This window comes from Asparagus officinalis, chromosome 4, assembly GCF_001876935.1.
Source record: "Asparagus officinalis chromosome 4, Aspof.V1, whole genome shotgun sequence".
Classification (NCBI taxonomy): Eukaryota; Viridiplantae; Streptophyta; class Magnoliopsida; order Asparagales; family Asparagaceae; genus Asparagus; species Asparagus officinalis.
In genome coordinates, this window is record NC_033797.1 from 20,284,848 (window position 1) to 20,296,603 (window position 11,756).

Sequence of the window (11,756 nt, forward strand, 5' to 3'; positions counted from 1 at the left end):
TACCACTAGGATTCGACACAGATCAGACAGTGGGCAAAGTCTGCAGATTGAAGAAGTCCCTCTATGGCCTGAAGCAGTCTCCACGTGCTTGGTTTGACAGATTCAGGAGGGCTATGATTGGTATGGGGTACCAGCAGATCAACGCCGACCATACCGTGTTTTTTCGACGAAGTGGAGGCCACATTACCATGCTGGTGGTATATGTGGATGATATGATTATTACATGAGATGATGAGAAGGAGATTGCCCAACTCAAAGTGAGACTGGGTAAGGAATTCGAGGTGAAAGATCTTGGCTTGCTTCGATATTTTCTTGGGATAGAGATAGCTCGAGGAGCTGAGGGGATTGTTCTCTCCCAAAGAAAGTATGCACTGGATCTTCTCAAAGAAACAGGGATGTTGGGGTGTAAACCTGCAACTACACCGATCGATCAGAAGTTCAAACTGGGTGCTGAGGGCCAGTTGATCACGATAGATACCAGAGACTGGTAGGCAGGTTGATCTATTTGAGTCACACACGTCCCGATATCTCTTTTGCAGTGAGCGTGGTAAGTCGCTACATGCATGATCCGAGGAAGGGTCATATGGACGCAGTGTACCAGATTCTTAGGTATTTGAAAAGTGCCCCAGGAAAAGGATTGATGTTCAGGAAGAATGAACATATGAGCATTGAGGGTTATTGTGACTCAGATTGGGCTAGCTGTGCTGATGACAGGAGGTCCACCTCAGGATACTGTATCTTTATAGGAGGTAACTTGGTCTCGTGGAAGAACAAGAAGCAGTCAGTGGTGGCGAGGTCAACAACTGAAGCAGAGTATAGAGCTATGGCCTTGGGAGTCGCGGAATTGTTGTGGTTGAAGAGTATGTTGGTGGAGCTGAAACTGGATCAAGGAGCAAAGATGAAGCTGTGGTGTGATAACAAGTCAGCCATCAGTATCGCTAATAACCCAGTGCAGCATGATAGAACCAAACACATCGACATCGATAGGTTCTTCATCAAAGAGAAGTTGGACAGTGGATTACTGGAGTTAAGTCATGTTTTAACTAAAGACCAGACAGCAGATTGTCTGACTAAGGGACTTAGCTCAGTAGATATGGTTAGAGGATGTGACAAGATGGGCTTAGTGGATATCTTTCGCCCATCTTGAGGAGGAGTGTTGACATATTAGAATAGTTAAGGGGTTATTTGTAAGATGTATTTGTAGGGGGCCTATATAAGCCCATGTTATTTCATTAATAAGATTATGGTTTCTTCATATATTTCAACTGTAGGAGTTAGTGGATATTTAGAGGAGTATAGGGTTCCTTGATCTCCCTTGATAGCTGATCAGTTAGGAGAAATTAGAGTCTTATACAGGAAACACACATTAGAGGGACGAAGTTTGCTGCTCCGACGTGCCCTATGACGTTCAAGTCAGTTATAGATTAAGCAAGTTTACAAAATCTAATTTCAAGGAGTAATTTAGTAGTTTTTCGTGTGCCTTCAAATAGCGGAAGTTGCCCATTATTTACAAAGGATTGGTAGGGCACATTGGTAATTTGACTAGGTCGGTGCTGTTTGTTGATCATACCGTACTTTACACGTGCCGGCAACCGATCGAACGTAATTAGCTGGTTCTCAAAAAAAACCGAACATAAGACTTTAGAATACTACTCATAGGTTACTTACCAATTTTGCTAGAACCTCTTAGGTATTACAAAATCTTACTATGGACTCATATTCATACATGAACCAAGACATTCATCTTCTTCTTATACATGGCCAAAAATTTTTCGAGTAGTCATAATACACGTCGAAGAATTATATTATTTATTTTTACAAGATACCGAGCTTGGCTAGCAGTACAGAGTTTGATTTCATATATAAAACCTAAGATGCAAAAGAAATCACATAAAACACGAGAATTTACCTATCTACATACAAGTACAAGCATCAGTATACTTCCACATTCCATTGCTCTCCCTTCTTCAACTCCTTCTTGTAAGTCATCCAGTCAATACCTATAATTAAAAAAATGTCAAATTAATATTTAAGAACACTTTGTGCGTATTATATGAAATTTTTTCACTAATTTAATTTAGTCACCGTCTTTAGCCGCCAAGTTCACCATAATGTCGTCGATACCCTTCTCCATTCCTTTCAATCCACACATATACACGTAGGTGTTGTCTTTCTTCAGCAGCTCCCACAATTCCTCTGCGTACTGTGCCATTCGAGTTTGGATGTACATTTTCTCGCCCTTCTCATTGGTTTGCTCTCGGCTAACGGCAAAATCTAGCCTGAATTTGTCGGGTGCCTTCTCCTTCATCTTCTCAAATTCCTAATCCAAAAAGAAATGTTTTTATCGATAAGAAATATATATGCTACAGTTAATTAAAAAGGATTATTTGATTATTGATATGTTTACCTCCTTGTAGAGCAATGAGCTACTTGTGGGAACTCCCAAGAAGAGCCATGCCAATCCATTGAACTGAAAAGAGGGGAAATGGCTAGGATTTTAACTTTCAAATATATGCCAAACTTTAAGGAAATAACTAAACGGTATTTAAATAAATAAATAAGAAAAAACACAGATCTATTATTGACAGCAAAACCACATTATCCAATAATCTAAAGCTATTAAGGTTCCAAAATTTAATGTTAATGAGTAAGCTGTGCTAGTTATTGGGATACCAGCATTTTATGTAGCTAATGTGTGAGCGGGACCCACCCACGTTTCAAGGGGCTTCACGTGGGTTGCTGTGTTTCACATGGGTTGCTTTGTTGTGTGTTGCTTTGTGAATTGTCCAGCGTACAAATTTGCTAGCCCACCCGATTGACCCGATTGGCAGTTATATAAAACCCTGGCTTTGTAACCTAGAAAGGCGTGCGAGGCAGGGGTTAATTTGTTGTGGCTGCGGGAGAAAAATCACTTGTGCAAGAGAATCAAAGGAGCGGAGGCAGAGGATTTGTTTTTTTTTGTGAGTTGCGGCTTCGGGAGTTAGGCTTGTTGCTGCTGCAGGTGAAGAACACAGAAGAGATTTTGGCGGCTATTTATAGAGAAGAAGCAAAGTCCTTTTTGTAGTTGTTCTTTGATTTGTGCACCCCTTTTGAGAGAATATTTGTGTGAGGGATCTGAGAGTTTGTGAGAGGGTTTTATTTGTGAGATTGTAAACCCTAATTGTATCTCTCCCTCTATAAGTAGATCTCCCCCTCCTTGCCCCGTGGACGTAGGCTATTTACCGAACCACGTAAAAGTTGTGTTCTTGTCGTGATTTGTAATAGCTTGTAGGATCCCTCGATAAGTCAGTTCTAGAACTGATGAGATGAAGAGCCGATATCTCACTTGGTTGAGATATCCGTTTCAGATTCTTGTTTTCTTGGTGAGACGGAAATTCTTATCGATCTAATCTCTCTTGTTGTGCTGTCGAAGTGCTGACGAAATTTTCGCTGCGCACAACAAGTGGTATCAGAGCTCCGGGTTAGACATGGGAGCTTGTTTGAAGGATTCGCTAAAGGATTCTTATTTGAAGGGTTAGATCGATAATATGGGTGAAACAAGCACATCGGGATCGTCTCTTACGAAGACGATACATAGTTTGAGCATCAATAACATGAAGATTGATGTTCCGAAGTTCGACGGCAAGATTAACTTCGGATTGTGGAGATGTCAGGTGATGGACGCCTTGGACGCTCAGAATTTGGAGGAGACTCTTGAGTTACAAGAGAAACCTGCCGAGATGGAAGCTAAGGTTTGGAAGAAGATGAATAGTAGGGCGTGTGGAGTTATTCGGTCATGCTTGATGCCGGATCTTATTTATGACGTGATGAACGAGACGTCGACGAAGAAGATGTGGGAAACACTCAATGAAAAGTATCTTACTAAGAGCATTGAGAATCGGCTTCACTTGAAGAAGAGGTTTTACCAGTTCAAGATGAAGAGAGGAGTTTCCATTAGTGAGCATGTTAACAACTTCACAAAGCTACTTTCAGACATGGCCAATGTGGATATCATGGTTGATGATGAAGACAAGGCGATGCTACTTTTGTGTTCATTGCCCGAGGATGATTATGGTACTTTTGTCCTAACTATGATTAATGGAAGAACTACTGTTAGTTACAAGGAGGTGACCTCAGCGTTAGTGAATTATGAGTTGAGGAAGAGTGTGGATGAGTCCTCCGAGAAGGCATCGGGAGATGCATTAGTAGTTCATGGTCGTGGTTCAAACCGAAGCAGAAGGTCACAGTCTAGAGGTGCACATCGTAGGATTCGTAGGAATCAGTGTGCCTTTTGTAAAGAGGAAGGGCATTGGAAAGCCGAATGTCCAAAGTTAGATCGAGCCGAGAAGAACAAGGGGAAAGCTGTACAAGCTTCAGAGGTGAATGTTGTCAAGACTAGTGGTGACAATTCAGATTCGGATTCTTTGGGCTATTCGTTGTCTGCACTACCGTCAGTTTGTGTTGTCAACTCTACAGAGTGGATGTTGGATTCGGGTGCTTCTTACCACGTTTGCCCTAGGAGGGATTGGTTCTCTAGCTTTCAGAAGTTGGAAAGAGAGGATGTTGTGCTCATGGGTAATGGACATGCATGCTCTATTGGTGGTATTGGTACCGTTCGTATTCGGATGTATGACGGAGTGATTCAGGAGTTGGATGAAGTGAGGTTCGTTCCGCAGTTGTCGAAGAACATCATTTCACTAGGAGCTTTGGTAGCATCTGGCTATAAAGTGACCTTGGTGGATGCACGTTTGAAGGTCACATCGGGGTCTATGATTATGATGAAGGGCGTCAGAAGAAGTAATTTGTATTATTTGCTTGGAAGCACGGCGATTGATAGGGAGATGACGACTTCATCTGATTCGGCTAGACTGTGGCGTTGTTTGATGCTGGGTTATTTGATTGGTAATGCCGTGTATGAGTTATTGAGGAGTGCTTTGACCTGCAGTTTGAAGTCCTGTGAACCCATTGGTATGAGCAAGAAGACCGAGGTGGAGTTTAGCACTTCTATCCATCATTCGAGGGGTCTTCTGAGGGGTGTTCATTCAGGCATTCGGGGGCCTTCCAAAGGAGCATCATTAGGAGGTAATCGATATGTGGTTTCCGTAGTTGGGGATTGCTCTAGGCATTGGTGGGTTGCAACCAAGTCCCGTTGGTGTGAAGTCCTAGAAGCCCGCAACAGATGGAGGAAGTGTGTTGGTAGAAAGGTAACCCGACGTTCTGATTATGGTAGGGGTTCTTTCTTACATTTGTGCTGAGCTCACGATAATTGGAGACACTTCATTGGTGTGGAAACTTTAGGGCGACGTGATGAGATGGCAGATTTGGGGAGTTGTTCCTTTCTGGAGGAGGATCGGTGTTTGATGTCGAGCATTGGCATTGGTGTGCGGGCTACGACATGTTTGGGCCATCTTATGTGTAGGTTGCCGACTGCTGCATATAGAGATTTTGGATCTGGTGGAGCTGCTTCAGATTTTGGGTTACGTCGGATGTTTAGCTACCCAGCACTTGGTCACATCGTGGATGTGAGATTTGATCTGATAGCACATTTGGGATTCAGAGGCATGTTTGATTATCAGGTATTGGCTTCTGACTTTGTTCTGAGCAGGTATGTCACGTTTGACTCTCGGCAGGTGAAGAGTGGTGATCAGATCTTTGGAACATCATAGCGGGTGGAGAGTGATGCTACTCCACGTTGGGTGGAGACTCCAGATCATACTGTATCATTTGGAATTCCAGCTGAGGTGACACAGATTAGGGATCATTTGGATTTGAATGCAGATGATGAGTTGGATTCGATTGCAGCTGATGGACTTAATTTGGATATGGCCATTGGTTCACCTCAGATGGAGGTGTTTGAGTTGTCTCAATTTCGAGCTATTGGGAGTGCTATCAGTTGCAGATCGTTTGGTGATATTGAAGAAGAGTTGCAGACTTTTCTATTTGTTTGAGGGCTTTTGGAGGCCATTTGGGTGAACTACGTGAATGCTTGATTCCTTGGGCAAGAGGATACGTAGGCAGTCTTTATGATGCAGCCGGGTTTGGATTAGTTGATGGGGGTGAGATTGATTTAGTGAGCGACATCGACATTTGGGGTGAGTGTTTGCACTCCCATTTGGGTCTCAGCAAGTGAGGCATTTGGTGTAGTCGGTGTAGGCTCAGTTTGATTGGTGAGTAGACACTATTTGGTTTGGGTTGAGTGTTCGCACTCCCGTTTGGGTCTCAACTTGTGTGGATGGAGTCCGTTGTCATGAGTCCGTTGCCGTGGCATACTGGATGCAACAAGTGAGGCATTTGTTTTGGTTGGTGTCGGCTCAGTTTTGAAAAAAAAACTTCGCCGAGGTGGAGAATTATGAGTGGGACCCACCCACGTTTCAAGGGGCTTCAAGTGGGTTGTTGTGTTTCACATGGGTTGCTTTGTTGTGTGTTTCTTTGTGAATTGTGCAGCGGAAAAATTTGCTAGCCCACCCGATTGACCCGATTAGCAGCTATATAAAACCCTGGCTTTGTAACCTAGAAAGGCGTGCGAGGCAGGGGTTAATTTGTTGTGGCTGCGGGAGAAAAATCACTTGTGCAAGGGAATCAAAGGAGCGGAGGCAGAGGATTTGTTTTTTTTTTGTGAGTTGCGGCTTCGGGAGTTAGGCTTGTTGCTGCTGCAGGTGAAGAACACAGAAGAGATTTTGGCGGCTATTTATAAAGAAGAAGCAAAGTCCTTTTTGTAGTTGTTCTTTGATTTGTGCACCCCTTTTGAGAGAATATTTGTGTGAGGGATCTGAGAGTTTGTGAGAGGGTTTTATTTGTGAGATTGTAAACCCTAATTGTATCTCTCCCTCTATAAGTAGATCTCCCTCTCCTTGCCCCGTGGACGTAGGCTATTTGCCGAACCACGTAAAAGTTGTGTTCTTGTCGTGATTTGTAATAGCTTGTAGGATCCCTCGACAGGTCAGTCCTAGAACTGATGAGAGGAAGAGCCGATCTCACTTGGTTGAGATATCCGCTTCAGATTCTTGTTTCCTTGGTGAGACGGGAATTCTTATCGATCTAATCTCTCTTGTTGTGCTGCCGAAGTGCTGACGAAATTTCCGCTGCGCACAACATAAGAGTGACATTCCTTTTGCCGAACAGTTCATAGTATTTTATGAAGTTATACGGGGAGAGTATTTTGAGTATGACTTGACCTAACCATTTTAATTAAGTACTCATCCAAATACAAGTAAGCAGACTAAAACATAAGTAAAGAATGGGGAAGACATCAAAGAGACTAGTCCACATAAATTATTATTACTATCTTTGATTACATGTTGAGTATTACCTTGTAATCATCATGCTTCTCAAAGAACATTTTCCATAAGAAACTACGGAAAGGAGCAATTCCCGTTCCTGTTGCAAGCTGCAAATCCAATAACAGAAATTTTCACAACTTTTTTTATCGAAATAAATAGATTACTAAAGATAAACAAATGAAAAAAATAATACCATTATAATAGTTGCATTTGGATCTTTGGGCATAAGCATTTCTTTCCCAACCGGTCCTGTAATCTTCACTTCTGCTCCCGGCTTCAAGTCACCTGCAACATATTAGCATAATGTGACATCTTGAATATTATCAACCTAATATTCAAACACTAAAGCATAATAAACTTGACAAATAAACTTATAAACAAGTTCGCACATAGGAAATTTGAGCAGACCCCCTTAACAATCTCTCCCTGATCATTGGTATAAACCAACCTCTTAACACAAAGAGAAACCTGCACAAAACATGTTTACTCTCAATAAATCCTACAAACAACATGACAAGTAATTATGAATTGAACAATCAAGATTTTGATATCAATCAGAGAAAAAAGAACTCACAGTTTTTGAATCACCAAAATCTCCGAGAGCACTGCTAGCAATCGAATACAACCTCAACTTATGAGGCTTCCCATTCTTATCAATTCCGTCAGGAATCACACCAACAGACTGTCCTTCTCTATATGGAACTTCCCCTAATCGACAAAAAAAACAAAAAATTAAAAAATAGAAAATTTTGATCCTGATCTAGAACTCAAAGAAATTTTGATAGTACCCTCAGTGCTGAAAACCATGTGCCAGGTTTCTCCAGGTGCATCATCACCAGTGATTTTTGTGTTGAGGAGGCATCTGCCAATGTATGGCTCCTTGGGCTTGTATTTGTTGGTCACAACACCTTCATCATTTTTCTTTGAGATTTTTACAGCTTTAGCAGGAGCCTCAGTGGTGACCTGGGCTCTTATAGAGACTGACTTTGCATTTGTTGACACATTTTTTGAGTACAAGTTTGTCTGCAATAATCCATAATCTCTATTGTTAAAGATATCGAGATTTGGTACGGCTGAGAGTTAAAATGAATCTTAAACAGAGTTTAGAAAACAACTTTAAACAAAAACCTTAAGTTGCTAAGTACTGACCCCAACTCCCACTTAAACTCATGACTCTTTCGAATCTTTTCTAGCGTGGGGGTAATACTCAAACATGAATGTCAAAATGGATCTTAAATAGAGTTCAGAAAACAACTTTAAACATAAAACTTAAGTTGCTAAGTACTGACCCAACTCCTATTTAAACTCATGACTCTTTCTTATCTTTTCTAGCGGGGGGTAATATTCAAGCATGAATGTCGTAACAAAACATACTTTGCTTCACTTTAAAAAGGTGCTTAACAACTGGTAAATTCAATACATTTACAACGGCAAATGTTCAACAGATATTATTTATAATTCCCGCTCTACTCGTTGAACTTTGGCACTCTATAAATTTGATCTAAAGCATTTATGTTTAAACAAAGTAGGTGAACTGAAACAAAATGGAGATGATGAAGAATGGATTAGGACTGAAGACATCCAAACATGAGATTAGTTGTATGTGTTGAAGTATGCCTTAGTATTCACTGGAAATAAGGAAACACGGTTGTTGACCATGTCTCTGGGTGTTTTTTTTTTTTGTTTTTTTGTTGCTAAGTTTTAGCCGAGAAAGTATGTTGCTATTGTCTTATAAGTCTATTAGTAGATTTTTAGGAATTTTCTGTTTGTTAAGATTGTATTTAAAGATGTTTCTGGTTCTGAGAAGAATAGTGAAGCAATTTCAATTCCTCTTCATTGTTCCTTGTTTTTTTCCCCTACAATTTTCTTCTGTTCTTGATTGCTAAGGGCCAAGGACAACAATTGGTGTTAGAGCTACTTTTCTTAAGGGACTGTTAAAGTTGAGGCCCGAAAAACTCCATTTGAAACATGGTATGTCTATAAACCTTCTCTGCAAAATCTTCAAGTCTTTGGATGCATCTGTTTCTTACATGTACCTCAGGTGAAAAGAGATAAGCTTGGTAGAAGAGCAGATCCTGGCATTTTCATTGGCTATAGTAGCATCTCTAAATCTTACAGAATTTTTCAACCACAGACGGGAAAATTTCTAGTAAGCAGAGATGTTCTTTTTGCTGAAGAAAAAAAATTGGTGTTGGCAAGGAGAAGAAGGAAAGCTGATCCATGATTCTCCACAAATGCAAGAAGATAATGATCCTCTTGTTGATGAAGAAAGCGATGATTTTCCTGTAAGAGGTGCGAGATTGCTCTTTGACATATATCAAAGATGCAATGTTGCAGTTTTTGAACCTGCAGGATTCATTGAGGCAGAAAAGGATCCAAAGTGGATAGCTGCAATGCAGGAGGAGATGAATATGATTAAAAAGAATCAGACTTGGCAACTTGTTGAAAGGCCTCAAAACAGGAAGGTTTATAGAGTCAAATGGGTATCCAGAACCAAGTTAAAATGCAGATGGCTCCATTAAAAGCACAAGGCCAGACTTGTGCTGAAAGGGTTCGCTCAAATATTTGGGATTGATTTCTTAGAGACATTTGCTCTTGTCGCACGTCTAAACACCATCAGAATGCTGCTTGCTTTAGCCGCACAAAAGGGGTGGAAGGTATTTCAGCTTGATGTAAAAACAACTTTTCTTAATGGCTACTTGCAGGAGGAAATATATGTGAACAACCTGAAGGATTTGCAGTAAAGAAGCAGGAAGACAAGTTCTATTTGTTGAAAAAGGCCTTGTATGGTTTGAAGCAAGATCCAAGGTCTTGGTACAGCAGAATTGACGAGCATCTTTTAAGTTTTGGCTATACAAAAAATCTAAGTGAGCCAACTCCATATGTCAAAAACTCAAATGTTGATATTCTGATTATTTCTCTGTATGTAGATGATCTCTTGATAACAGGAAGCAATAGCACTTCTATTGACTTATTCAAACAGAAGATGATGGTCTTTGAAATGACTGACCTAGGAGAAATGACATGTTTCCTTGGAATGGAAATAAGACAAGATCAGCAAGGCATTTTCATATGTCAGAAAAAGTATGCAAAGGAAATTTTAGATGGAAGAAAGCAAATCAATGAACACTCCAATGAATCAAAAGGAGAAGCTTATAGCAAGAAAGGTGATGCAGAAAATGTTGATGAGGCCACTAATAGAAGTCTTGTAGGGTGCTTGATGTATCTCACAGCAACCCGGCCTGATATTCTGCAAGCTATTAAGTGTGTTAACAAGATTTTTGCCTTGTGCAAATGAGGAGCATCTCAAGGCAGCCAAACGATTACGGACTGCTGTTTAATCATGGCCATAAGCTTGATTTTCATAGTTTTTCCTGATAGTGATTGGGCAGGATCTATAGACGATATGAAGAGTACTTCTGCTTCACACTTGGATCTGGCATGCTTTCATGGAGTTCTAAGAAGCAGGAGATAGTGGCTCAATCAACTGTTGAAACAGAATTTGTTGCTGCGACTTCGGCTGTGAATCAAGTCTTATGGCTAAGGAAGATATTGGCTGATTTATATGAGAAGCAAGAAGAAGGCACTGAAGTGTTTGTTGATAATCAAGCAGCCATTGCAATCTCCAACAATCCAGTCAGGCTTCCATGGAAAGACCAAGCACTTCAATATAAAGCTCTACTTTCTCAGAGAAGTTCAGAATAATGGTGAAGCACGTTTGTCTTATTGCAAGACTAATGATCAAATAGCTGACATCTTTACAAAGGCTATTCCAAAAGGCAGATTTGAGTGTCTGTGAGAGAAACTAGGAGCTTGCAGTTGTTGGATTTAAATCTAATTAAATCTATTTGTGGGCACATATGATTAATTAATGTGTATTACTATCTTTAAGGATAACCCACTTAAAGTGATCAATCAATTTGGATTAATAGGTATTTAAATAAATCATGGGGGTTATATGTGCAGATACCAGGTTGTAATTGTAATTTGATGAGGGACCAAATTACAAATGTACAACACCTATATATAAGGGGTTATGGTTCCTAATCTAGGGTTAACCACTCTCATTCTCTTATCCCTATCTAAAGAGATCCATAAGAGAGAAACCCTAATGTTAGAAGATCATCAAAACCCTAATCAAGTTTTCTTCAATGGATTCAGGTATATGCTTCCGCACCTTTTGATTCTTGTTAATCTTTTTGAATTAAATCATGGCTTTATGGTTTAGATCTCAAGTTTTTATTAGATCTAACAAGTGGTATCAGAGCCACCATTGATTTGTTCTAAGAGATTAAGATTAAAATTAGGGTTCTTTGATCTTAATTTGTGTTTGATTCAGATCCGTTCACGGATGAACAATAAAGTTTCTTATTTTCGGATGAACAGTAATCGTTTTTATTTTCGGGTGAACAGTAAAATTTTTAATTTTCGGATGAACAGTAAAGTTTTTTATTTTCGAATGAATAGTAAAATTTCCAGGTTGTTTGGTTTTTTTTT

General features: G+C 40.2%; 1 protein-coding gene across 1 annotated transcript; it reads right to left on the reverse strand.

The window, feature by feature from the left end:
- On the reverse strand, positions 1,724 to 8,297 carry LOC109836866 (ferredoxin--NADP reductase, leaf isozyme, chloroplastic). The gene is made up of 8 exons (XM_020404902.1): positions 8,048 to 8,297; positions 7,834 to 7,967; positions 7,649 to 7,727; positions 7,453 to 7,544; positions 7,289 to 7,366; positions 2,408 to 2,470; positions 2,086 to 2,320; positions 1,724 to 2,000 (listed from the first exon to the last, which is right to left on the reverse strand). Exons 1-8 carry the CDS (start codon positions 8,064 to 8,066, stop codon positions 1,933 to 1,935), a joined length of 768 nt encoding a protein of 255 aa, XP_020260491.1. The 5' UTR covers positions 8,067 to 8,297; the 3' UTR covers positions 1,724 to 1,932.